A 23,810-nucleotide genomic window follows, 5' to 3' on the forward strand; every position below is an offset into this window, starting at 1 on the left:
AAAAATGAGCACAAGTAAAAAAAATTTTCATTCGTACTCCAGACAGCAATATGCAAACAAAAAATCTTGCGTCAAAAACTCTTAGTTAAACAGTAGAATTGTGACTGAATAAAAAAACATCCAGAGAAAAAATGTTCCGCGCTTTTTGAAAAATTAGATTAGGAAAACTGCTCGTATATCAGCGTAAGACTACGAACGTTCCGGCTGTAATTTACTTTAATATACAAATTAGGACTAAAAAATGATGAAATAAGCGAACAAAAAAAGATAAAAAAATATTTTTTTCATTTTTTTTCGGACTATTAGGACAGACGGATGTTTGTAGCTGACTGTATTCTAATTTTAAAAAAATCAAATCAGTTGCCTTGGTTCAATCGGGAACATTTTAACCCGCTATTTACGCGTGAGATAAGATTGCAAATATGCGTCAAATTTGCATCAAAAACGCAAAATAATTTATCTCAAACTGACCTAGATAGCAATGTTCAAGCACCGTAACCTTACGAAGAAAAACAACAGATAATTTTTTTTGTTTTTGTGAACGTCCCGACATCATTAATTCTCGAAAAGTACTACACAAAATAAAGTCGCTAAGCATGCGCAATCAAAAGAACATGCGTCGGCAATAATCAGTTTGAATTTTAGTTGCAAAAGTAAAAAAAAATACTCATTTCTTATGGCGCTAATAGCCGCGCGCATTCAAGTAGGCTGTACCCTCTAAAGTATTATAATATAGGGAATGAAATTTTAGGCTCTTCAGTATTATGAACATATATGAATTAGTTGCAAAAAAGGGTGTGCAATTGCCGTATGCTGGAGCACAAAAACAAAGGCTTCTTCAAAAAGATTGCAAGCAAGGTTTTTTTCGCAATTTTTTGAAAAAAAAACAAGGTCGAGTAAATACATAGTGAGTGTGCAGATGGTATAATCACACTCTAAATACAGGTTCGTCTCAAAATGTGTTTTTTGGTTTTAACTGTTATATAAAATTAAAATTGGTAATTAAACTATTTTCGTGTCCGGTTTCCTTGTTTTTATAGTATCTTCTGTGGGCGTTCTCAGAAAGCAAAAAGATTACAGTTCATGCGCAAAACAGCTAATTGTGCTCTAGACAATTTGACCTGCGTAACATCAGGGCTAATGCAACATTTTTACATGTATTCAGCGAAAATGTTATGTTTTACAAAAAAAAATTACTGGCCAAATACGAAAAGAGCAGCTTGCTGGGCAGGTAACGCAAAAAGTTCCGACCACAATTATACAAAAAAAACTATAAATAAGATTGTTTTTCTTTTTTTTTTCAAATTAGTGTCAATATTGTGCGTAATGTATGATGAACGAACTTTAGAAAAACATTAAATTAGGCATAATTGACGAAATTTCTTCTTACAAATGTTCTCAAAAATGAATCCCACCAAAAAAACTCTAAAAAATTTCTTTTTTTTAAAGTTTTTTTGGCACAATAACTTTTTTATGCTTTCTAGAAAATTATTAGGCTCAAAAACGCTAAATGAAGCTTCCAAAACGAGTTCTTGTTTGAAAATTATAAGTTTTTTTGATAGTCTAAATAAACCAACTTTCATACAATTACACTTTCTGGATGGCTTTAATTAGTCAGAATTTGGCTCAAATTCAACTTCGAACTGATTTTTCTCAACACGGTGGGAATTTTTAAAAAAATTTCTGGTATAGTCAAAACTACGACTGAAACGGCTTGAATAGGAATAGATTTCCAATCGATTCAAAAATGATAATTTTGAGTACCTGATTTTGCATGAAAAAAAAAGATAAAAAAGAAGAAGCTAAAACACACTCGAGCACAAAGTTTTTCCCCAAAACTCGGAACAATTTTACTGGTGACAGTGAAAAAAGTACAACTTGTAAAATGGTATAAATTTACGTATAATCATCCTGAGCATTTATATTCACATGCTTAAGAACTTTCCTAACGTTCATCTGCAAAGTTTCTGATACATTTTGAAGCCAGTTTATCTCAACGATATTATCATCCAAACAGTCAAGTCTGACCTTTTCTCTAACATCAGGCCTATCTCTGAAGTGTAAATTGCGCAAGGCTTCTTTTCCGTTTCCATAATGTAGGTCGACTAATTTTGAAAATAAACTTTGGGCTTCAAGATGCTTCGAAGACAAGTTCCCAGTTATCAGATCAGTTTTCGGCATTAAGCAGCCGTGAGGCCAAACAACTTGACATGTCTGGCTGGAAAGGATACTTTTTCCTCGGTGAAAACTTTCACGATAGAATAAACTGAAATGCGCCAAATCGTTCGACTTGTTTTTTCGTTCGCATTGACGAGCAACTGGTGTGTCGGAAAGAAAAAAACTCGAAAATTGAAATTTTTTATTCTCTAATTTCCACAAAACTTCTTGCAAGTTTTGGTATCGAGAAAAATTCACACCTACGATTTCATCCAGATCCTGTATTATAATGTATTTGCTAACAAGAGCGTTTTTGACCATGCAATAGGTAAATTGGGATCGCTTCAAGTGATTACCACTGTCGTATCCTGTATACTTTTCGGTCAGTTGCACAGAAAAAGTTTCGAGGAAGCCAATATTTTTGTAAAAATCGAGCACTCTTTTTGTATCCTCATTCAATGCGAAGTTGTCTCGGCTGATTTCTCCAATCATCAGTTTGTCCACACCTGTTTGAAACAATCGGGTCTTTTCAGTTACACCCCCTCCCCCCCCCCCCCCCCCCACACACACACACACAATAATGAAACAAGTATAGGAACGATTTTACCGCAAAATTGAATCGGTTTTGCGTAGAAATGCAAAACCGATTCCCCGTGCAACGAATCAACTTAGATTAATGCAAAAAAACGAACTATGGACAATTAAAAACGCACTTAGTCCCAAATTTATGATTTATATATGACGAACACGGCAAAAAAAAGGAAAGAGCCAGTTTGAGGCTAAATTGGGTAAATTGAGTTAGGACTAGGGTGTATAACTCATAGAGTAATTTCGGATAGGGTACACCGTCTGCTCGTCACGCTATCTTATTTTCGGCCGGATAGATTCGTGCAACTTCTTAGTCTAATACCGATCCTAATCTTACTCTTATACTATCTAGTCTCAGGTTGTTTAACTAGTCTCTGCTAGGCTCAATAGATCTAGGGTATACTGGTTTATTGCGGCTGCTGAAGTGCTCGGGAGAGTCCAACTAATTTCTAAGTTAAATTCAAATCTCTCTGGTGCTGAAATTACAAGTAACTTCAGCACTTACAAATAAGTGGGTTGTTTGTTAGATGGATCATGATTGGTTAATATTAAATACTTTACATTGGTAAAATATCTAATTTATCCAATCATAAAATGTAGTTTAGATCAGGTTCCACCCATCCGGGTTTTACAGAGTTTTTTAGAATAGTTCTTCTGCAATTTGAAGGATGGATGATGGACGTTGGTTTTTGGCGAACATCATTTTCTTCCGTTTCCTCTTTGTTAAAGAAGTTCCAGGAAGCTGGAGTTAGAGACATAAGACGTTGTGTCTTCTAGTGACAACGACTAAGTCTTTGCAACAAACTCAAATCTGATTTCAGAATGGTTGGCTATGTCAGGTTTTTCTGTTCTGCGTGGAGAACTTCTTTTGTGTCTGATCTAGTTTGGGAATGGCGTGGAGATTGTGCGTGGAGGGGATGCCTGGTTACTCGGATCTGTACGTATACTTGAACATCGAGGTGGTCATTGGTCTAGTTCAATGAAGTCCTTTTCTGCGAAGTCAAGTCGTACTCTAAATCCTTTGAGTTGTGATTGTGAGTGGCATATCGATTGTGGTTGGTCATTCTCTCTCGAGTGTAGTGGGGTCGTTTTGTCTTTAGATGTTCGTCCTTGGTGTTGTATTCTGATCTATGTATTGCATAATGTAATTTACATTTTATAAAACATTTATTAGTTTAATATTTTTTAATTATGATTTTAGTTAGTTGTTTTCACAAAACCTTTTTGTTTTAGTTCGGTTATTTTGAAGAGTTACTCACCCTTGAGTAGCTCTTATTAAAAATAGAGGTGTGGTCACAAAGCGTGGATGTAGCGCGGTGGGTTAGGCCGGCTATAGAGCATGCTCAGGACGTCCTTCCTGGTGGGTTAGGCCAGGAGTGGGAGTATGATTTCATGCGGTTTTTATGAGGGGTCCTGTTATGTGACAACGTTTTATGTTGGGTTTGTTGTGGTTTTTCTTATGTCTTGTTGGTTATGTCCTTTTTCCAAAAAGCAAATTGTTCGTGGTATGGGTTTGTCTTTCGACTTTTTTGTGTTTTATTATTTCTTTTTTAGACTTTATAATAGTCTTCAAAAGAATAAATTATCCAGTTTTAAACTGGGTTAATCCGGTTTGGGTACCGTTGGTTTCCTTTTCTTAGTCATGCTGTTATTCTATGATTTGTGGTATTTAGTAAGCTGCGTTGGTTAGTTTTGTTTAGTATATGATTCCTTTCCAACCGGGTTAAAGGAAGGTTTGAAACATGTTATTATATGTTAGAGTTGTTGAGTGTGAAAACTTGAAACTGAAATTCATTATTTTAAACAAATCTTCGTGGGCGAGCTGTGCGAGTGTGGATAGAATTTCTGTGCGAATGAATGAAAATATCAAAAGGTTAGTACTGCATTTGCATTTTATTAATTTACTGCATAGAATTTGGAAATTTACTGCTAGTTATGGGGGAATTTTAAGTTACAAATTTTCATCATAATTAGATTTACTGCTTGTGGGGAAAATTTTAGAAATGAATTTACTGCATTGGTATTAAATTTATAAATTTATAAGTGTAAGAGATTAATAGAATTTTTGAAATCTGTTTGATGAAATTTGCGATTTTTATTTGTCTTTTGTGGTTTTTGTAGGTGATTGTCGGATGAAGGCTAAAAACCTAAAGAAAACATGGATAAAGTATGGTGAGTTTTTTAATATTTTAATTAGTTAGTAATATTTATTTAATTCATACTTACCTGTTAGTCGTCGGGGAAAAAACCGTGGGGGAAGATGTCGTGGATGAGATCGGAAGTTGTTAGTAGTTTAGCTAAGATGCGGATGATATTTTTAGTCTGAAGCAGTGGCCAAAGCAATTGAAGTGCCTTGATAGTGGTTAGTTCTTCAGTGCCAACTGCAAACTCATAAGGTGTGTTTTGGATTAGATTATATAATTTGTGATTGAATTTAGTGTTGTGGATGAATTCTAAAATTGGGATTTCTATAGGTTGTACAAACTCGTGCGGGATAAGGAAGGGTCGGGATTCTTCGGCGTTGAAGGTCTTGGTGATGGGACAGAAGATGTACATTTGGGTTATGGGATCATAATTGCGAAGAATACCATGAAGGTTAGTATCTTTAATGCAATATGTGAAATTTAGGAAAAATGGTGAAGTGTATTTGGAATTAATGAATTGAAAACGATGGTGTGGTTGTCTAGAGGGTGTGTGTAGGTCAAAGTGATTTTGGATGAAGCGATAATAACTATATGTGTGGGTTTGTTTAGTGCGCAACATAATATCGTGTGAGCAGTGTAAATCTCTTTCGTGTGGTGCAAGGAAATGAAAGGTTAGTGAAAATATTTGGAAGCGTTCTTTAAAACTTTCGTATGCTTGTGTGTCTGTTAGTGCTTCTGAAATAATGTGATCAAACTTTCGGTCGAAGATGTTTAGTGTAAATATATATGGTGTCTTGATGAAAAATTTCTCGGTAATTTGTGGATTAGCGAAGCGATCGTCGTCTAAGAATTGATCTTGGTTAGCTCTGATGATGTTGTGATCATAGTATTCGAGTGTATATTCGTTAGCTCTAGGTGCAGTGTGTGTTTTTAGTGATTTTTTATATCCAATGTAAGTAAATTGTCTAGCGGTTAGTGGTGTAGTGAGTCGATATAGCATGTCCGTATTTCGCTCTATATTGATGTGAGTGTTAGATAAAGGTAAGCAAAGAGGGTTAGTAAAATGATAATATGAGGTCCAAGAGAGAGTGGGCATTAAAACGTATTCATCTACAAAGTTGCGTGTTTCGTTAGTGTCGTGGGGGGTGTTTAAGGTGTATTGTGGGAATGAGGGTAAGGTGATGGCTAAAAATTCTTTTGTGTTAGTATGCTTGGGGTGGTTGATGTATTCACGGGCTGTTCCTGGTTTTGCTGGGAAAGGATGGTTGGGGAACTTTCTTTTAAGAGTGCGGTAAGCTCTATTAGTGTTGAGTGAAGATTCAGTTGATGTGGATGATGGTGCTAATGATTCAGTATAATTTGAAGAGGGTGTAGGGGTAGGGGGGTTGGATGAATTTATTGTGGAGGAGATTTGGTTTATTGTTGGGGTATGGAGGTGGTAGGATTGTTGTTGAAGGGTAATAAAATTATCTAGCTCTGGGGAGATTCGGGGGGTGTCTGGAGAATGAGATGATTGGTCAGAATGAAGTGAGGAGTAGGTTGGGGTAACTTGGGAAGCATAAGAGGGTGTGGAAGTGATTGGGTCAGGGTTATTGGATAATATGGGTTGAAAAGGGGGTTGAGAAAAATTAGAAGAGTTATGTAAATTATTGGATGGGGATGGTTCTGAGTCGGCAAATTCATCGGGGGTTTCAATATTCGGGTTATTGAGTTGTGAGATGGAATATAAAACTGAGATGTGTGAATTAGTGTCGGAATTCATGCCTGATGTTACATTACTAGATGGAAAATCGGGTGGCGGAAAAGCAAAAAGTGGTATTATTGGGATTGGAGAGGTAAGATTGGTTGGGTGGGAATTTGATCGGTGTAGTGATCCAAGTTGGCGGCTCATCGTGGGCTAAAAAAATGATTATTTTGAGACTGAAAAGCGGTGGTATGGGGTTGTTCAATAATTTGTTCATAAGTATTATGATCTTGTGACTGGTGTGTCATTATATGTTGGATGGGACTTTGTGATGTGGTGAGTCGAAAATTTGGATTATGTGTGATGGCTAAATTTCGAAAATTTCGTGGGACTAGGGATAGTGGATGGTTATTTGGTAGGGGTGGTAATTGTGGTGCCGTTGGCGTTATGTCTACATTGTTATGTTCTTCGTCGTATGTATTTTGTCGTGTTGCTATTTTTGTGTTATATTCTTTTATTTGTGCGTCTAAAAGAATTTTGCTTATAGATGTAGAAAAGATTCCAAAAAATCCTGCAAAGAGTATGCGTGCTACGCTTGCTTGTCTGTTTACTTGTGTGTGTATAGCACATGTGTTGTAGATTCCTTTTAAAAGTGAGAAAAGAAATCCAATAAAGTTAAACATTGCGTATAAAATAGTCAATTTTTCTAAGATGTAGTAGGGCCATCCTAGAAAATCGAGGATCTCATTTTTGAGTGTAACAAAGCTAAAAATGTTAATTGGTGATATATCTTGGGGACGGTATTTTTCACCGTTTAGATATATATAATCTTTAATGTCTTTAAAATATCCGCTATAGTCTTGCGTGTAGATATCGGCAAATCCTGCGGTTTCTGCAAGTTTGCGTAAATTTTGATCTATTGATTGTCTTTGTATAGTGTCCATTTGTGTTAATAATTCTTGGAATTGTTGTGTTCTAATGTGATGTTGAATATCTGATTTTGAATAGATTCCTATTGATTGTAAGTCTATATTTGGGTTTCGAGCAATAGCGCGAATGCTTTCTGGTGAAAATTTTTTGAGTGATTGCATTAATGTGGGATATGGAGTGAGAAGATAATATTTATTTTCATCAGGGTTTAGTTGTACTACATTGTGGCTGTTTTCTGATCCACATGGGACTGCGGTATCCCAGAAATAGGTTCTTCGTGAAAGTGTATCCACGAAATGTACTTTATTCTTATAAATAAAAGATAGGGATTCTTTTATAACATCGTTTATCTTCAAAAACGTATAGTGGTGATACTTTTTTAGTACAAGTATAAAACCATAAGATGTTTCCTTCATAGTCTAAAAAATTTGATCTATTTCCAGATAATAAGTATCCTGCATAGGGTATTTTTAATACTGCTAGTGCAAGTGATTGTAATATTTGTGTTCGTTCTAATTCGCATAGTTGGTGTAGTGTTTCTAATTCGGAGAGTGACATTTCTTGAAAAATTCGGCTAATTGTATAATCTAGTTTCATATCTAAATGAATATCATAGTGGATATTACCGAAATATGTAGTATTCATTAGTGATAATTCTTGTAAGCGTGTGCTTCTGGTGTCATGGGGTTTTAGATGTCCACCAGGTTGTCCGTTGCTTTTTTCAAAATTAACTGGTATATAGGATGTTCCTTCGTTTGGAGGATGACCTGTGGCATATGGGTCAAGTTTTATTTTTCCAGTGGTCATGTCGAATCCTTTTTCGTATTCAACTAATATTTCAGAGTATTCTGTTCTGTGAAGTGGATTCCTGTATTTACATGCAAGTTCTGTTTCTTGATATATTTGAAAACGTGTCAATTTATTTTCTATATTGTGTATGTTTCTAAAATTAGTACTTTGTTTTCGTGATGGATGTACTTGTTCATATGGAATTGATTGTATAAAGTATTTTTCGTGAAATTTTATCATACGAGCGTGTATTCTTGCTACTTGAAATGTTGTACATGTATCTTCGGGGAACCAAACAATTGTTGCTTGTGTTCTCGTTGTAGGGTCGCAATAACCTTGATCATTTTTACAAGGTAATCGGATTCCTTGATAGATCATTGTATTATCTGATAAATCTCGTGTTAGTTGTATTTTTTCGAGTTGTATTTTCCAATCGAAAAACATTATTTCTTGGTATCCTTTATTTTTTGTGTCTGCTTTGCAGTTTGATGGGTTATTTATACCAATGTGTGGTATCCAATGTTTATCGTGTAGGTCATAGGTTAATCGTCCGTGTGCGCCGTTATACGGGTATTTGTCGTCTAGTTTTATATGTCCTTGGTGTCTTTCAAGTTGTGATTGATGTACAGAGTCTGAAAAAACTTGAAAGTTAACTAACTTTCTTTCGGAGTTTTTATTTTGTGTGATGTTTAGTCTAAGTAATTCATTTTTACAATCGTCGGGATTGAGATGTAAAAGACGTTCTATATTACTCTGATAGAATGATTCATGGTCATGTCGGTTTTTGTTTCCGTTCGAGACTTGTGAACAATGTACTATCTTTTCGGAAAATGTTGCTGTGAATTTATAACCTGTAATTGTTGTTGCTCGGGCTTTTGAATAGAGTGTTGCTATTACATTTGTGGTTTCTATAGCTTGTGGTTCTGTTTCACATTGTGATACTTGATTTATTGCATATTTGTGTAGTGTTTTTTGTTCATTTTCTTCACAATCGTAATGTGTTACTAATAAATCTTGTGGTCCTGTACGAGGGGAAGGGTTTATGTTTTGATTTGAGATTACTAGAAAAAGGAGTTGGAGAAAAATTAATAATTTTAGAATATACATGTGTATGATAATCCTGAGTATGGATTATAAAATGTAATGTAGCCAATTGTGTTTTTGGTATATCTGTCGTATTTGTATATTACTTCAGTAGTTATAAACGGTGGTGGTAGTGATTGAGCTGTTATGTTAGGTGGGTTTAATGGGTAGGGATGTTGGGTAATATTGTTTAACTTAACTGTGATTTCAAACTTTAATTGTAAACTGTTTTGTTGGAGTATTTGAATATTGTGATCACGGATATCGTTGTGAATATCTTGGCGATATTGTAATCTATTAAGTGCCCAGTTATGAAGGCGGTTACTTTCTTGATGTTGTCCAATATGGTAGTCGTGATGCCTGGTTTGGGGGGTTAAAGGGATTTTCACGTATTTGTTCAGATGTTGGTGTTGAACCTAAGTAATCTGATGGTAGGCTTGAGGTGCTACGTTGTGAAAGAAGCGTAGGGGTTTCTGGTAATATACCAATGGGGTTTTCTGGAGTGTTTTGTGATGGGGATTGAGGTATATCAAAATGAACTCGGGGAGTTTGAAAATTTCTGTTTCGTCGAGGATGTATAATTTGTCTATTTATTTCGACTGTATTTTGGTTTTGACTAGGATTTCTTATTCTACTTAGTTCTTGTGGTAGTGTTGGGTATAGGTTATATGTTGGTTCGCTTAGAGGTGCTTGTCGTTGAACTGGTTCTAGTGGTTCTGATAAACGAGCATGTCGTTCTTCAAAAGTGTATGGATTGTCTTGAAAAGAAATTCGTGTAGATGTTTGAGGATTTTGAGTAGTTGAAGGTGGTGTTGGGTTATCTTGGGATGATGTCGGTGAAGACTGATTCTGTGACTGTTGGGTAGCAATTTTTGATGGATTTTTGAATTGTTACTTTAGTGGGAAGGTTTATGTTTATTATAATATTCTTCCAAAAAAATAATTAGAAAAATTGTTGCTAGGGCAAATGTGATGATTGCTTTCTTTATACATTTGCATATTGTCAAAATGAGGGATGATAAAAATGTTATGAAAATTACAAACAATAAAAAAATATCAGTTCTACTGAAAATTGTTCGTATCATTTAGACAAGTTATATGAATCGTACCTGTGGATATAATCAAGGGTTTTGGAAAGTTGGAGGAATAGTTCGAGTATAGTGTAGAAAATTAAAAAAATGTTACAAAAAATGATTAGGATTATTAGAAAAGATTCAAGTATATCAAAAAGAAATATTATAAAGGTTTCAAGTATTGTAAAAAAATGTTTAAGATTTATGAGTATTTGAGTAACTGATTGAGAGAAGAGCATTTAAGAAATGATCTCTTGGTCGAATATTTTTTGCTGTTTGAGGCGATTTTCAAGTGTGGTCGGATTATTTATTAGTTTTTTGACAAGTGGGTTGAGTTTTGTAAAAAATTGTTGGGGGCAATTTTCATGGTGATCGGGAGGTCGTCTTTTTCTTTATTTTTGTTTGTCAAATGATCCGGGGTATGGTGAGATTTTTATACTTTAGGCTAATTAAAATGTTCATTTTGTTACTTTAGGCTAAGTTAACAAATTTGTTTTGGGGGTATTCGTGGTCTGAGTTGGGGAAATATTGTTGATCTTTGGGTTATTAGATAAGGGAGGGGTATGGTATTATGGTGATATTTATTTTAGTTGTCAAGTTGGAGTGGTTTGCTTATTTTTGACCTGGAGGTCGTAAAGTTATAGTTATAGATGTGCCTGGAGTTCTATATTATTCGTCTAATTGGTCTTAGTTTGAGTTAGAGAAAGTGACGGATTGGATGAATCCTATTGGTCTATTTTGAACTAGAATTATTGCGTACTTGTCAGCATGTTATTTTGAAAAATGTAAATGAAAAATGTTTCGGAGGTTTCAAGATTGTGAAGTATAATGTTAAAATTACTTTTGAAATTCCACTTTCTTTAAAATTTTAGATTGGGGGATGAATATTTTATAGTTTTTACGTGGTTGATTTCGGAGTCTTGTTGTTTTTCTATTTTCTGATTTTTCGATTTGTTCTTGGGGTATTATTTGTTCGGTCATTTTTTTATTTTTTCTTTGTTTTGGGTATTCTTTATGGTTTTGTGTATTGTTTTGGTGGCGGTTGGTTTTGTGTTTTGATTTTCGGTGGGGTTATCATTTTGTTCTGTGTTTTTCAGATGTGGTTCATTTTGAATGATTTTTAATCCTGTGAAAGAATATAATTGAGTTAATTCGCGGAGTGCGTATTCTTTTGGGTAATAAGGTAATAGGTTGTTTCGATGTTGAACGATTTCTTTTTTGTTTGAGTCGGTAATTTTATATGTGACCTCAGTGGGTCTTGCAATTATTTGGTATGGTCCTTTTCGAAGGGGTTGTAATTTTTTAGAAATTCCTTTTTGAGTATTAAAATTAGGTATTAAAACAAATGTTCCAATTTTTAATTCGGAGGCTGGTGTAAAACGTGAATTGATTTGTTCATTAATGTTTTGTCTTTGTAATAACTTTTTTGTTATTTTTTGATAAATTTCATTGTGTTTTTTATCTCTATTTAGAATCCATTCGGTGTGTGTACCGGAGGCTAGTTTAAGAATTTGTGGGTGATGAAAATGATCTTCATCGTGTGTATGTAAAGGTAGGTTATAACAAATTGAGTCTTTATTTGGTTGACAATAACCTTGTGCGTTTTTATGAGAATTTGCTGTAAACATTATTGGTTTGCGTGGCTTTTGGTTAAAAACCATTTCGTATGGTGACATTCCTAAAGTTGTCGTAATTTGTGAATTATATGCTAAGGGAAATAATTTTACATCTGCTGACCATTCGGTATATTTTGTATCATTTCCGTTGATGATACATCTGAGATATTCTTGTAATGAACGGTTCATACCTTCGACTAAGCCGTTTGTCCAAGGTGCATGAGATGTACGTGGTTTGTGTTTAATGTTGTATAAATGACATAGTGTGATAATTTCATTATTTATGAATTCTGTACCGTTGTCTGTAACTAAAATTTCTGGTAGTCCGAATTTTGCTATCCAGTGTTCATAGAGTGTTGTGTAAGCGTAATAAGCGTTACAATGTGGTACTGGGTTAAGTGCTACATAATGTGTAAATGCGTCAACAATTACCATAATGTAGGAGTTTCCTTCGGATGAGGGTGAAATTGGTCCTTTGGTATCAAATGAGATACGATGATTAAAGTACAAACTTTGTCCTTTAAAATCTTGTTTTTGTGCTATTTGTTTTTGATTTGGGTAAGGTTTATTTAGTTGACATACTATACAATCATTGCATAGTATTTTTATCCAAATTGGTGCATTTGGGAAGTAAAAATTTTGTATAAAATTTGAATATGTTTTTTCTGATCCAGAGTGTCCTTTAATATTTTGTGTATGTGAAATATTAAAAGCTATTAGAATCATACTTAAAGGGAGACAGGGAACTGTAGATTCATTCAGGTTATACTCTAAAAGGTCTGTATTTTCGTTAATTGTTGTGTTGTTAAATTTGCGAAAGTATCGGAGGAGTGTTTTGTTTCCTAGAATGGTTGAATCTGCCTTGACAGGTTTAGTTTTATATTTGTGCCATGATTTTAGTTGTCTAATTATCGGGTCAAGATTTTGATATTGTTTCAGTGTTGAAATTGTAATCGTTTCTGTTGGAGGGAGAAAAATGTTTTCAATTTCGAATTTAGATAAGGGTATTGTATCAAGTGGGTCTTGAAGGTCAAAAACTTGATTTATTGTGTATTTTGAATCATTTGTTTGTGGTCCTGATAAATTTATTTTATCAGTTAAATCTTCTTTTTCAATTAGTGGAAAATGGTCTTTCTTAGGCGGGTGTTGTTTTGTTCGTTTTTGTTGGGTGTTATTTTTTATCCATTGAGAATATGGGATTGGTTTGAAAGTTGATGTTCCAAGTAGATCAACTTCATAATGATTATTTTGACAATCTAAATAAAGTGGGAAATGTTGTAAACTATTTATTTGTGATTGTTCAATATCAGTTTTTACTGCATATTTGCATTCCAATCGGGTGATGTTTCGTTTTCTGCAAGGTAGAATTTTATGTTTTTGGGTATTTCAACTGTTGTTTTTCGTGTAAGTAATTCAGGTGGTGTATTTCGACTTAAGGTGTCTGGTAATGCAAGATTTTTTCCTGCAGTCCAAACTATATGTAAGTTTGGAAATTTCATTAGAATTAGTTGAAATCTGTAAACTCGGTGGTTTGGGTTAGATTTTTGTGTAAAGAGAAAGATGATTGGTTTATGGTCTGTGAATAAAACTGTGGGGTGTTTTGATCCAAGTATCAGAAATTCATATTCTGTCAGTGTATATATTATGGCTGTACATTCTCTCATTAGAGTTGAGAGTCGTAGCTCTGCTTGAGTGAATAATCGAGAATTTGCTGATATGAGGTTCATTTTATTTGTACCATTATGTGATTGTAATAGTGCTGCACCGATGCCAAAGTTCGAAGCATCGCACATTGCATAAAATGGTTGATTTGAATCTGGAATTGTGTTTGAAATTTGTTCAGTTAAAAGTTTCTTTATTTCTTCAAATCGTGTTTGATGTTCTGTGTTCCATTCAAAATTATTTTGTTGTCTAAGGATGTTATAAAATGGTCGTAGATATAATTGCATTTTATAAACATATTTACTTAAAAAGTTTAACATTCCAAGAAATTCTTGGATTTTCTTTTTATTTGTTGGTGGTTGAAGTTTTTGAATAGCGTCAATGCGTGATTTCAATGGAGTGATTGTTTTTCTTTCTATATTATGTCCTAAGAATTTAACTCTTGTCAAAAAGAAGTGTGATTTATCGGGGGCGGCCTTCAGATTTTCGTTCTGAAGTATTTGGTGATATTTTTCTAAAACATTGAATATCTCGTCTTTTGTTTGTGATTGCATAAAAACATCGTCTAAATAGGTGATTGCGTTTTTCTTGAGTATTAGTGGTCTAAAAATTTTGCTCATAAAAGCTGAAAATGCTGCTGGTCCTATGGATATTCCATAGAATAAGCGGTTGAATTCATATTGTTGGTTTCCGATAACAAATTGTGTTAAACGTCGTGATTGTTCATCTAGTGGCATTTGATTGTATGCACTATTCATATCGGCGGTTGTAAAGTATTTGCCGTTTATTTTTGTTAAAATAACTTGTATTGGTTCAATGGGCCAATTACATTTTGATTCATCTATAAGTGAATTGAGGTATCTAGCATCGAGAACGATTTTTAATGATTCTCCTTTAGCTAGAATGATAACGGGGTTGATAAATGTGTTCCCTTTTGGTTGTTCTTCTTTATTAACTGGTGATATAATGTTGTATTGTTCTAAAATATCGAGTAATCTGTTCACTTTATCATGTAAGTGAATTGGTACTTTATTTGCTCTCTGTTTTTTGAAAACTGCGTCTGGTTTTAACGGGAGATGTAGTGATGAACTGATTTTTCCAACATCGAATTTTGATGTTGCATAGACTGATGAATATTTAATTAGCTGTTTGGCTAACTTTTCGAATTCGTCTTGTGTTATTTGTGAATGTTGGAAATTAAACATTGTTAAAAATTTCTGTTGGTCCTCTGTGTAGTTACTTATGTTGAATGTAGGTTTGAAATATGGAGTTTTTGTGAAATAATCCGTATTTCTGTTTTCGTTACTTATTATATTATTTATAGATAATTCTTCATTAAGAATTGTAGATTGGCAAATATCTAGTAATTGGAGTATATTATTTACGCGATAAGCTTTTTCGTGTATTGGTGATATTGTAGCGTTGGTTTCACAATATCCTAGAAGTCCTAAAGGTAATGTTACTTGGTAAGGTGTGTTGTTATAGACATGTAAGGAAATGATATCTGAATTCGAATTTTTCAAATATTTTATGGATGAGATTGTGATTTTGAAAAATTTGTGAATAGGTTTGAATTCAAAATCTGACATATAAAATTTTTGTTTGTTTTGTTCTTTATCATATTGGTGAACTTGTTTGATTGAAAAATTATAGATATTTCCTGATAGTGGTTTTAGGTGTTTTCTTTGTTGGTTAAATATCGGGTAGAATTTTGAAAAGAATGGTGGTTGTTTATTTAATCTTTGAAAAAATGTTAAGGATGTTTCTTTTGTTTTTGTATATTTATCTTTGATTAATATTTTACTATTTAGTATGTTAATTGTTGGTATATACTTCGAAATAAATGGTATTCCAATGATATTATATTTAATATCAGTGATATGGAATATTTGTTTAAATGGCTTATTTAAAATTTTGCTTTGCTCCATTGTTCTGGTGGGGAGGAGAAATAATTGGATTTTTCCGTAATTTATCAATGTTGATCCTTGTGCTGTTGCTAACTTACTGGAGGTTTCAAGAGGTGTTAGCTTTGGGTGTAAAGTTTTTATTTCATTCCATGTGGGGATGTTTATTATGTTTGATTCTGCTCCTGAATCAATTAAAAAATCTATTTCAAGGTCTGGTGGTTGAAATTCTTTATTTCTTGGGCTTTCTAAGAGAAATTGTATTGTCCAAATTTTTTCTTTGGGTTGTTCTTTTTGTATATTTTGATAAATGTGGTTTGTATTCAAGCATTTTGTTTTGATATTTTTATTGGTTTGATTTGTAGTGTTAATCTCATTTGTTTCTTGCGTCGTTGGTGTGGAATTTATGGGTGTAGTGTAATAATTTTGAAGAAATTCTGATTGATTTTCATATATGTGTGATGAAAAAGGTTGTTCATATATGACAGATTCATAGTCATTTTCGACTTTTATCATATTGATAGAAAGAGTGTTTTCAGTATCACTTTCTGAATCTGATGATGTACAGTTTATTTGATTGAGTTGTAACGTATCAGTTACTGTGTCATCAATACCTGGAGGGTCTGATGTTGTTTCTGGATTAGATTGTACTTGATTAATATGTCTTTGATGTTTAGGTGTACTACTTCTGTGGCGATTATTAGAATTATTATAGTTATTATTATTCCGGTGTGGTGATTGGGAATAATTTCTATAACGATTATTATAACTTGAGTGTCGATTTTGTGAATTATTTCGCGATCTATTTTGATAATTGTTGTTTGGTCTGTTATAGTTCGATCTATTATATGAGTTATTCCTTGATCGATTGTTCGGGTAATTCTGGTTTCGGTTGTTTGAATAACTTCTATTTCGATTATAGGAGTAGTTTCTATTCCTATCGTATGATGAATTTCGTGATTGGTTGTTTGGATAGTAGTTATTTCTTGATTGGGAATTAGATCTAGAAACAAATCGTTGTGTATTTGAATGTGATCTGGAGTAGTTATTTCGACTATTTGGTCTATTGTAGTGATTTTGTGATGAATTATGCGTGTTTCTTCGTTCTGGTGATCTTCCTCTATAACTTGAGTTATATGGTGATTGATTTCTTGTATAATTTGTATTGTTCGGGAGTGGTTTTCCTGAACTGTTGTTGCTGTAGACTGTTTTGTTCGGTAGGTTTTGATCTTTTTTCATGTATTGATGGAATGATTTATTTGGTTCTTTATATTTTTGAGGTTTATTTTGATTGTCTTGCTGTTTTTGTCTACATTCGGAAATACTATGTCCGTATCGTCGGCAATAATTACACCATTTTTTGAAAGATGGTTTGCCTTTAAAGTTTGTGTTCTTTTCGTAAATATTGAGTATTTCAGTGATTTTTTCAACGAGGTCTGTCTCTGATTCCTGTATATTATTAATATTAGTGGGAGTCGTTTCAATTCTGTTAACGTATTGTAATTTCAGATTTTCCGTTTCTTCTAGTTTCATCGTGATTTCTGCTTGTTCTAATTTGTCTACTAGTTTTCGAAAATCTAAATCGGGTTCTCGAATTGAAGAAGGATGGGATGCTCTCTTTTTTATTGCTATTTTCCTTAATTGTGGTGTTAAGGTCATCATTAAGATTTCTGTCATCTTTGTGTTTTTATAGTCGTGTGTATTTAGTGAATATGCTTTTCGAACTAGTGTTTCGATTCGTACTGCTAATTGCTTGATGGTTTCGTTTGGTAATCTGCGAATTTCATTACATAAAACTCTTTGTTGTTGTTTGTTTCTTTCGGAGTCAAACATTTTTGAAAATTCCTGTGTAAACCTTTTCCAGTTTGATTTTATTTCTAGAGGTAGTACTGAAAACCATTTTTGGGCTGCGCCATCTAAGGTTGTTTGTATTAACGCTGTGCGTCGATGTATCCAGTTTTGATGTAGTGGCGTATTAATTGGTTCAGGTCCAATATTTAAAATCAGGTTTGCTGTTACTGCATTTAAATAATCTTCTACAGAGTATTCAGGGTCTGTTCCTGTGAAAACCATTAAAGGTTTGTTTGATGTTATTGATGATCCACCCATAAGCTATGGATTCATTGTCATTTGTAATGATTCTGCTGCATTTGGCATTTGAGAAAAATTTGAAAGTTGGTTTCTTGTTATTTCATGTTGTTGGAGATAATATGGGAGTGGTATTTCATTTTGCATTTGTGATGGTTGATACGAGTGTGCAGTCATTAGATTTTGTTGTTGAATTGGTTGTTGATGTTGTGCATCTATTGGTTGTGGAGAAAAATTTCTATGATTTGTACGTGTTCTCTGTATTCCTTGTCTACGATATTCTTGAGTATTTGGTGCAAATATATCTGGTTGTAAGAAATCATCATCTGAGGATAAATAATCCATTTGATAAGATGTCTGTTTTTTATTTTTATTTTGTTGAAAAAATGGGTAATTTTCACTGTGATCCTGTGGAGGATTTGTTTGGAAATTTATTGAATTAGGTTGGGTTATTGGGTTATCCCAATTTCGAGATCTTGTATATTGGTTAAAATTTCTTTGTGGTTGATTATATGTTTTTGATGGATGTGTATAATTATAATTATGGTCTGTAAAGTTGTTTCTAGTGAATGTTTTGCGTGTTTTTGATGGTATTGTCATGGGTCTGTATGTTTGGTAATCCATATGTGAATATTTAGGGGCAACCGAAGGTTTAACGGTTGATTGTAAGGTTACCTGTGTTTGTGAAGGATTTGTATTTCTTGGTGTTGTTAAATTTGGGCGTATTGGTGAAATACTTTGTTGTGTAGTTGTTGTGTGTACAATTTCTTCATTTATGAAGTGTGATGGTGTCTGGATATCTTGTTGAGTAAGATTCCTAGTTCCATTGAGGTTTTCGTTGTGTATGACTGTAGAGTTTAAACTATTATTTTGTGTATCGGGCAAAAATGTATTATAGTTTAATGGTGTTGCATCAATGGTGAATGGTATTATTTTTACATAATCTCTTATGTAAGATATCGTACTTATTGCTTGACTTGAGATTGATTGTGGGAAGCTTATAAATGCGGGATGAGACCATTCGGGGTCCCAAACATAATCTGATTGTTCTGTGATAGCGGTATCATCGTTCGAGTTTTGGGGTCTAAAATTTTTTCTTGCTTGTGCAATTAAATCAATATTGTGTGTGAAATAATCTATTATGAACCATGCCAAAATTTTTTGTAGATCGTGTTTTGTATGTTGTGAAACGTCGTTTTTCGTGAAATTTTCTTTAATGATGTTTAAATAACTAGAGAGTAGTGTGATTTCATGTCGTACTCTTAAATGTTTAGATGTTTCTGTCGGTGAGACATTTGTTATTGGGATTTCGTTTTCTAATATCGAAATATAACTATATATTATTGCGAAAACTTCATTGGTGAATATGGAGTTTGCTCTTTGTGAGTTATGATATTGGATGCTTTTTATATATTCTGAAAAAACTTTTGAAAATTCTAAATCAAGATCGTCTGTTTGAATTGTATATTTTCTATTATTATGGTTTGGTGAGGTGAATTCTATGGAGTAGATTCCATACTGTTGTGTTATGTTGCATATATCTTTTAAGTAGTGGTCTATGATTTGTCTTTTGATTTTTACATCTGGGAACTCTGTTTTACATGGACTGATTCCGGGTTCAAATAAATTTAATAGTAAATTTTTGCAAAATATATGCTGTCCTCTATCAGTGGTTGCATCTATTATAAAAGGAAATATTTCATCATCATCTGGGCTTTCTTCACCTGGGGTGTGCGTTGAGCTCATTTTTTCGTTCGATGACTGTTAATATGTAATTATCAATGTGTCGAATTGGTTGATTCCAATTGTATAAATGTACTGGTTTGTGTTTATACTGCTTTTTTATTCTTCTTTTTCCTCTTTTTGATGAATTTGAAGTTGTTTCTGAGTCAGAAAAATATAATTGATCGTGAAGTGGGCAATTTTTATCTATTGATTCTTTTAGTTTGTAAAGTTCGTCTAAACTGTTGGTTTCTGATTCTGAAAATGCGTTTCGATTTTTTGAAAATCTTTTTCGTGTTATTTGTCTTTGTTTCGTTATTATTTTTCTTTTTAGTGTTTGTCGTTTTGTTCGAATGTATCCAACTGTTTGTGTATGAGGTGTGATTACAAGGTCGTATTTTTTGTTATCTATTTCACAATTGTGTAAAACGATTGTTTGTTTATTTCCTAGGTTTTTAAATGACATAAGGTTTAGGATGACGGATGCAAAAGGTTGTTAAATGATTTCTATTTTCCTAAACTGTTAGTTCTTACGATTTTTTGGTTAGCTTAACCTGGGTCTATTTGTTCAGGGTTGGAGAGAAAAGTATATCGATTCCGAAGAATGATTTTTTACTTTCTCGTGGCTAGTATAAGTTAAGGTGTTAACTTACTTAATCTTACTTAGGGGTAGTGATTGTGTTCAAGGGTTGGAGAATAGTAAATCGATCCACAAGGTTCAGGTATAATTAGAACGCGAGTAGTTCGTTAGATACTATTTTAAACTTACTAAGTCTAAGATTTATCCTGGGTCTGTTAAGAGGGGGGGTCAAGTGAAGGATGAATAACCGAAGTTCTTCACTGTTTATCCTAATTTGAATGATTAGTTTTGTTTAAAAATTTCTATTAGTCTTAGGTCTTTAGAAAGGGTTGGGTAGTGAATCGACGTTTGAGGTCGTTAGACACTAATTAAGTGGGTTGGGGAGAACAAAGTTGTTCTGTTTGATCCAAGGATAAGCCTTGATGATCAAATTTGAAATTTAATTAAGTAGAAAATGATTTAAGATCCAAGGATAAGCCTTGATGATCTGGTTTTAAAATTAAGTGAATTTAAGTTTTAATAAAATTTTAAATGTGTGTAAAGGAAAGATTTAGTGTTTTGATGATATTAGTGGGTTTATGATTGCTGTTATGTTTTAGGTGATGGAGCTGGAACAACAGGATGATTTATGATTACTAACCATTTATTGTCATGCTACTAATTTTTATTTTTTATTTTTCAATAAATATTTTTCAAACATGTTTTGTATATTACTGCAGAGTTTTAGGAAAACGATCTTAGATCTTTTTATCAATCGTTATTGTATATTAATAATTTTGTTTAGCGCCTGAAATGATTTTGAAGATTAACTTCAAGGTTTTATGTTTGCAAATGAAAATCTAAATTCATTGCCAGTAGTATTCTAAATATAAAAGTTTGTTCTGGTTTTTGCCTAACTATCATATAGCTATATGGCAAGTTTCTACTTTGTCGTATGTCGTCTCTGGTTCGAGGTCTTCTTCCAATTCCGGGTAGTTCTGTTATGGTTCGGAATATTGGCTCTGATCTATTGAGTCGTAGAGACATTTCGATTAAATTATTGTCGTATAACATTTTGTAAATGTTTTTGTCTAATTTCTAATCTATTTTGGTTAATTCTAAGCTATTAAGGTCTTGTTCGAGACTTATGGTCGCACCAGATGAGTTAGGACTAGGGTGTATAACTCATAGAGTAATTTCGGATAGGGTACACCGTCTGCTCGTCACGCTATCTTATTTTCGGCCGGATAGATTCGTGCAACTTCTTAGTCTAATACCGATCCTAATCTTACTCTTATACTATCTAGTCTCAGGTTGTTTAACTAGTCTCTGCTAGGCTCAATAGATCTAGGGTATACTGGTTTATTGCGGCTGCTGAAGTGCTCGGGAGAGTCCAACTAATTTCTAAGTTAAATTCAAATCTCTCTGGTGCTGAAATTACAAGTAACTTCAGCACTTACAAATAAGTGGGTTGTTTGTTAGATGGATCATGATTGGTTAATATTAAATACTTTACATTGGTAAAATATCTAATTTATCCAATCATAAAATGTAGTTTAGATCAGGTTCCAAAATCGTTTCGTTTTGACAAGTCCCATGTCATATCTTGCTTTTCCTCATAATATCGGTCTAATTTGGATACAACATTTTTCGTTTTCATCTTTCATCATATAACCGAAAAGACGGGAACAACAACCAGGAAAAGCGTGACGAGACAACTGGACAGCTTTTTTTTCGACAAAAAAATATCAAGTTTTTGTGAAAATCTTAGTTTTTTTTTGTCAAAAAGGCCATTTTCTTCTTCAAAAAAACATCTGCGGCGCAAAAGTTTGTTTAGTCTGATTCAAGAGCCTCAAAAGCGTAACTTTATTTAGTTCAGAAAGCACTTGTTTTCAATATATTCCTTTCTTTCAGAGCGCACGCGGATTGTTTCAGAGAGCGGAGCCAGTTAAAATCAACTTATCGCACCAAAAGTCTCTGATTGAGCTTTGAGTGAACCTTTTATAGGCCAAATCACGTACCTATCAATCGCTGGTACTCGATATACTCTGCGAGTCGCGAAGGTCTTAACGAATCCATGTTGCTTGATATTGCAGGACTACAAAGCGTAATATGGTCTTTCTTCTCTGATGTTGGATACTGTCTTTCTACTTTTAGCTCGTTTGAGACAAGTGCATTTCCAAAAACAATTGAAATTTTTCTCGGACATTCAATTTTTTGGTCGAAGAGGCAAAAAACTCCAAGTAAAGACCTCTTGAATTCATGGAAAATAAATGTTTCTGTGAAGTCTCTAGAGCTCTGGCCGTCAATTAAGCATCTAACTTCGCCGTCAATTTGGTTCTTGCTTTCTGCTAGATTTCTACCGTTGCCGAATAAGGCAAACACCATAACAGCTTTCTTGTCGTTTATTTCCCGCTCGTCGCATAAGGCTCTCCACATGAAAACGTAGTCTTTTCTAGTTCCATTGTCGAGAAAGAACTCTTGAATCTGCATTTTTTTATTGTCACCACCAATCCCAGTCTCGCCAATAATTTTTTTGTCATTTTCAAAAGCAGTTTTACTTTTACTATTGGAAGAATTGCGGAATAAGTGGTGATCAACTTGATGAGTAAGTTGAAGTTTTGACTCCAAAATATTATGTTTTAACAATAACAATAATAAAAAAGCGACTACTGAAATTTTCGTAATAAAAATGAAAACAGGACATTGCTTAAAACGATGCAATTTCATTATGTCGAGACTGAAGTTACTTCAGTCGACAAGAAGTTCAATACAGTCTGCAATAAAATTTTCGGGGGTGAAGTGGAGGGAAGTTTAAGAGGGGGGGGGGGGTCGGGGGGGGGGGGGGGGGTAGAGGAGAAGGTGGGAGGAGTAGGAGGTGGGGACTTAAGAAACCAGGCTCGATGGTCTCGACCGTTTCAACATTCAGAAGCTCGTTGCAAGTATTTTATAGCATCCCTTATGGGAGGGGGAGGGCAAGCAAACTTAAGGCTTTTCAAAGTGCGTTTAATAGAGCCATTTTATGCTTAAGTTCAGATGAGTCTCTTGAAAAAAACAGCGCTATATTTAGTATTACTTTTCTAAGTAGAAAAACCCTATTTTCGGTCCAAATTTTCAAAATAGTCAAAAACAGGAAAAAAAACAAAAAAACTCCAATCCAAATTTTCAAAATAGTCAAAAACAGGAAAAAAAACAAAAAAACTCCAAAACAATTTTAAAAATGTGCCAAAAAAATTTGCCTTTAGCGAAAATATTTTTGATCAAATAGGATCGTTGCAACGTTTTCGTAGGTGCTCGGAAAATTAATTGTCCGATCGAGTGCAAAGTCGACGAGAATTTTTGACCTACTCTCCCTTTCCGTCTGAAGTAATCTCCTACTCCCCCTTCCAAGCGCCTAAGGAGAAACTCTAAAACAGAACGTCTTAAAGGCTTAATTGTTAACGATGTTACGAAAATATTCAGAAAAAATTGTGAATATAATTAAAGCTGAAATTTAAAAAATGCGAATGCAGAAGAATATTTCTGATGTCAATAAAACTAACTCCTACCACGGCATGTGGCAACCAATTTTATTTGCACAAATTATTAACGCCATCCAAAAACGAGGTCGCTTGGAGTCAGTCGAAAAAAATATTAACTAGATTTTCCATTTTCTAGTTTTTATGTCCAGAAATGGAGTAGTTTGCGGTGGTTTTTTTACTCATCGCTCATAATATTAAACATTATTCCATTTGTTGGTCTTTTCTTCGTATGAAGTTTATTAACGTTCAAAAACGAGGTCATTTGGCGCCAATCGAAAAAGATTTTAACT

The 23,810-nt window shown here is 33.7% G+C and overlaps 1 protein-coding gene across 1 annotated transcript; it reads right to left on the reverse strand.

The window, feature by feature from the left end:
- Window positions 1-1,896: 1,896 nt before the first annotated feature.
- LOC134854697 (uncharacterized) lies at window positions 1,897-22,812 on the reverse strand. The gene is made up of 2 exons (XM_063871052.1): window positions 22,021-22,812; window positions 1,897-2,663 (listed from the first exon to the last, which is right to left on the reverse strand). Exons 1-2 carry the CDS (start codon window positions 22,727-22,729, stop codon window positions 1,897-1,899), a joined length of 1,476 nt encoding a protein of 491 aa, XP_063727122.1. The 5' UTR covers window positions 22,730-22,812.
- Window positions 22,813-23,810: the final 998 nt, after the last annotated feature.

The sequence above is a fragment of the Symsagittifera roscoffensis genome, chromosome 9, assembly GCF_963678635.1.
Source record: "Symsagittifera roscoffensis chromosome 9, txSymRosc1.1, whole genome shotgun sequence".
In the NCBI taxonomy this organism is placed as follows: Eukaryota; Metazoa; Xenacoelomorpha; order Acoela; family Convolutidae; genus Symsagittifera; species Symsagittifera roscoffensis.

Coding starts and splice junctions, on each gene's coding strand:
- LOC134854697 (XM_063871052.1), bottom strand. CDS start 22,729: ATGAAATTGCATCGTTTTAAGCAATGTCCTGTTTTCATTTTTATTACG. Junction 2,664..22,020: donor CGAGTACCAGCGATTGATAG/GTACGTGATTTG, acceptor TGTTTCAAACAG/GTGTGGACAAACTGATGATT.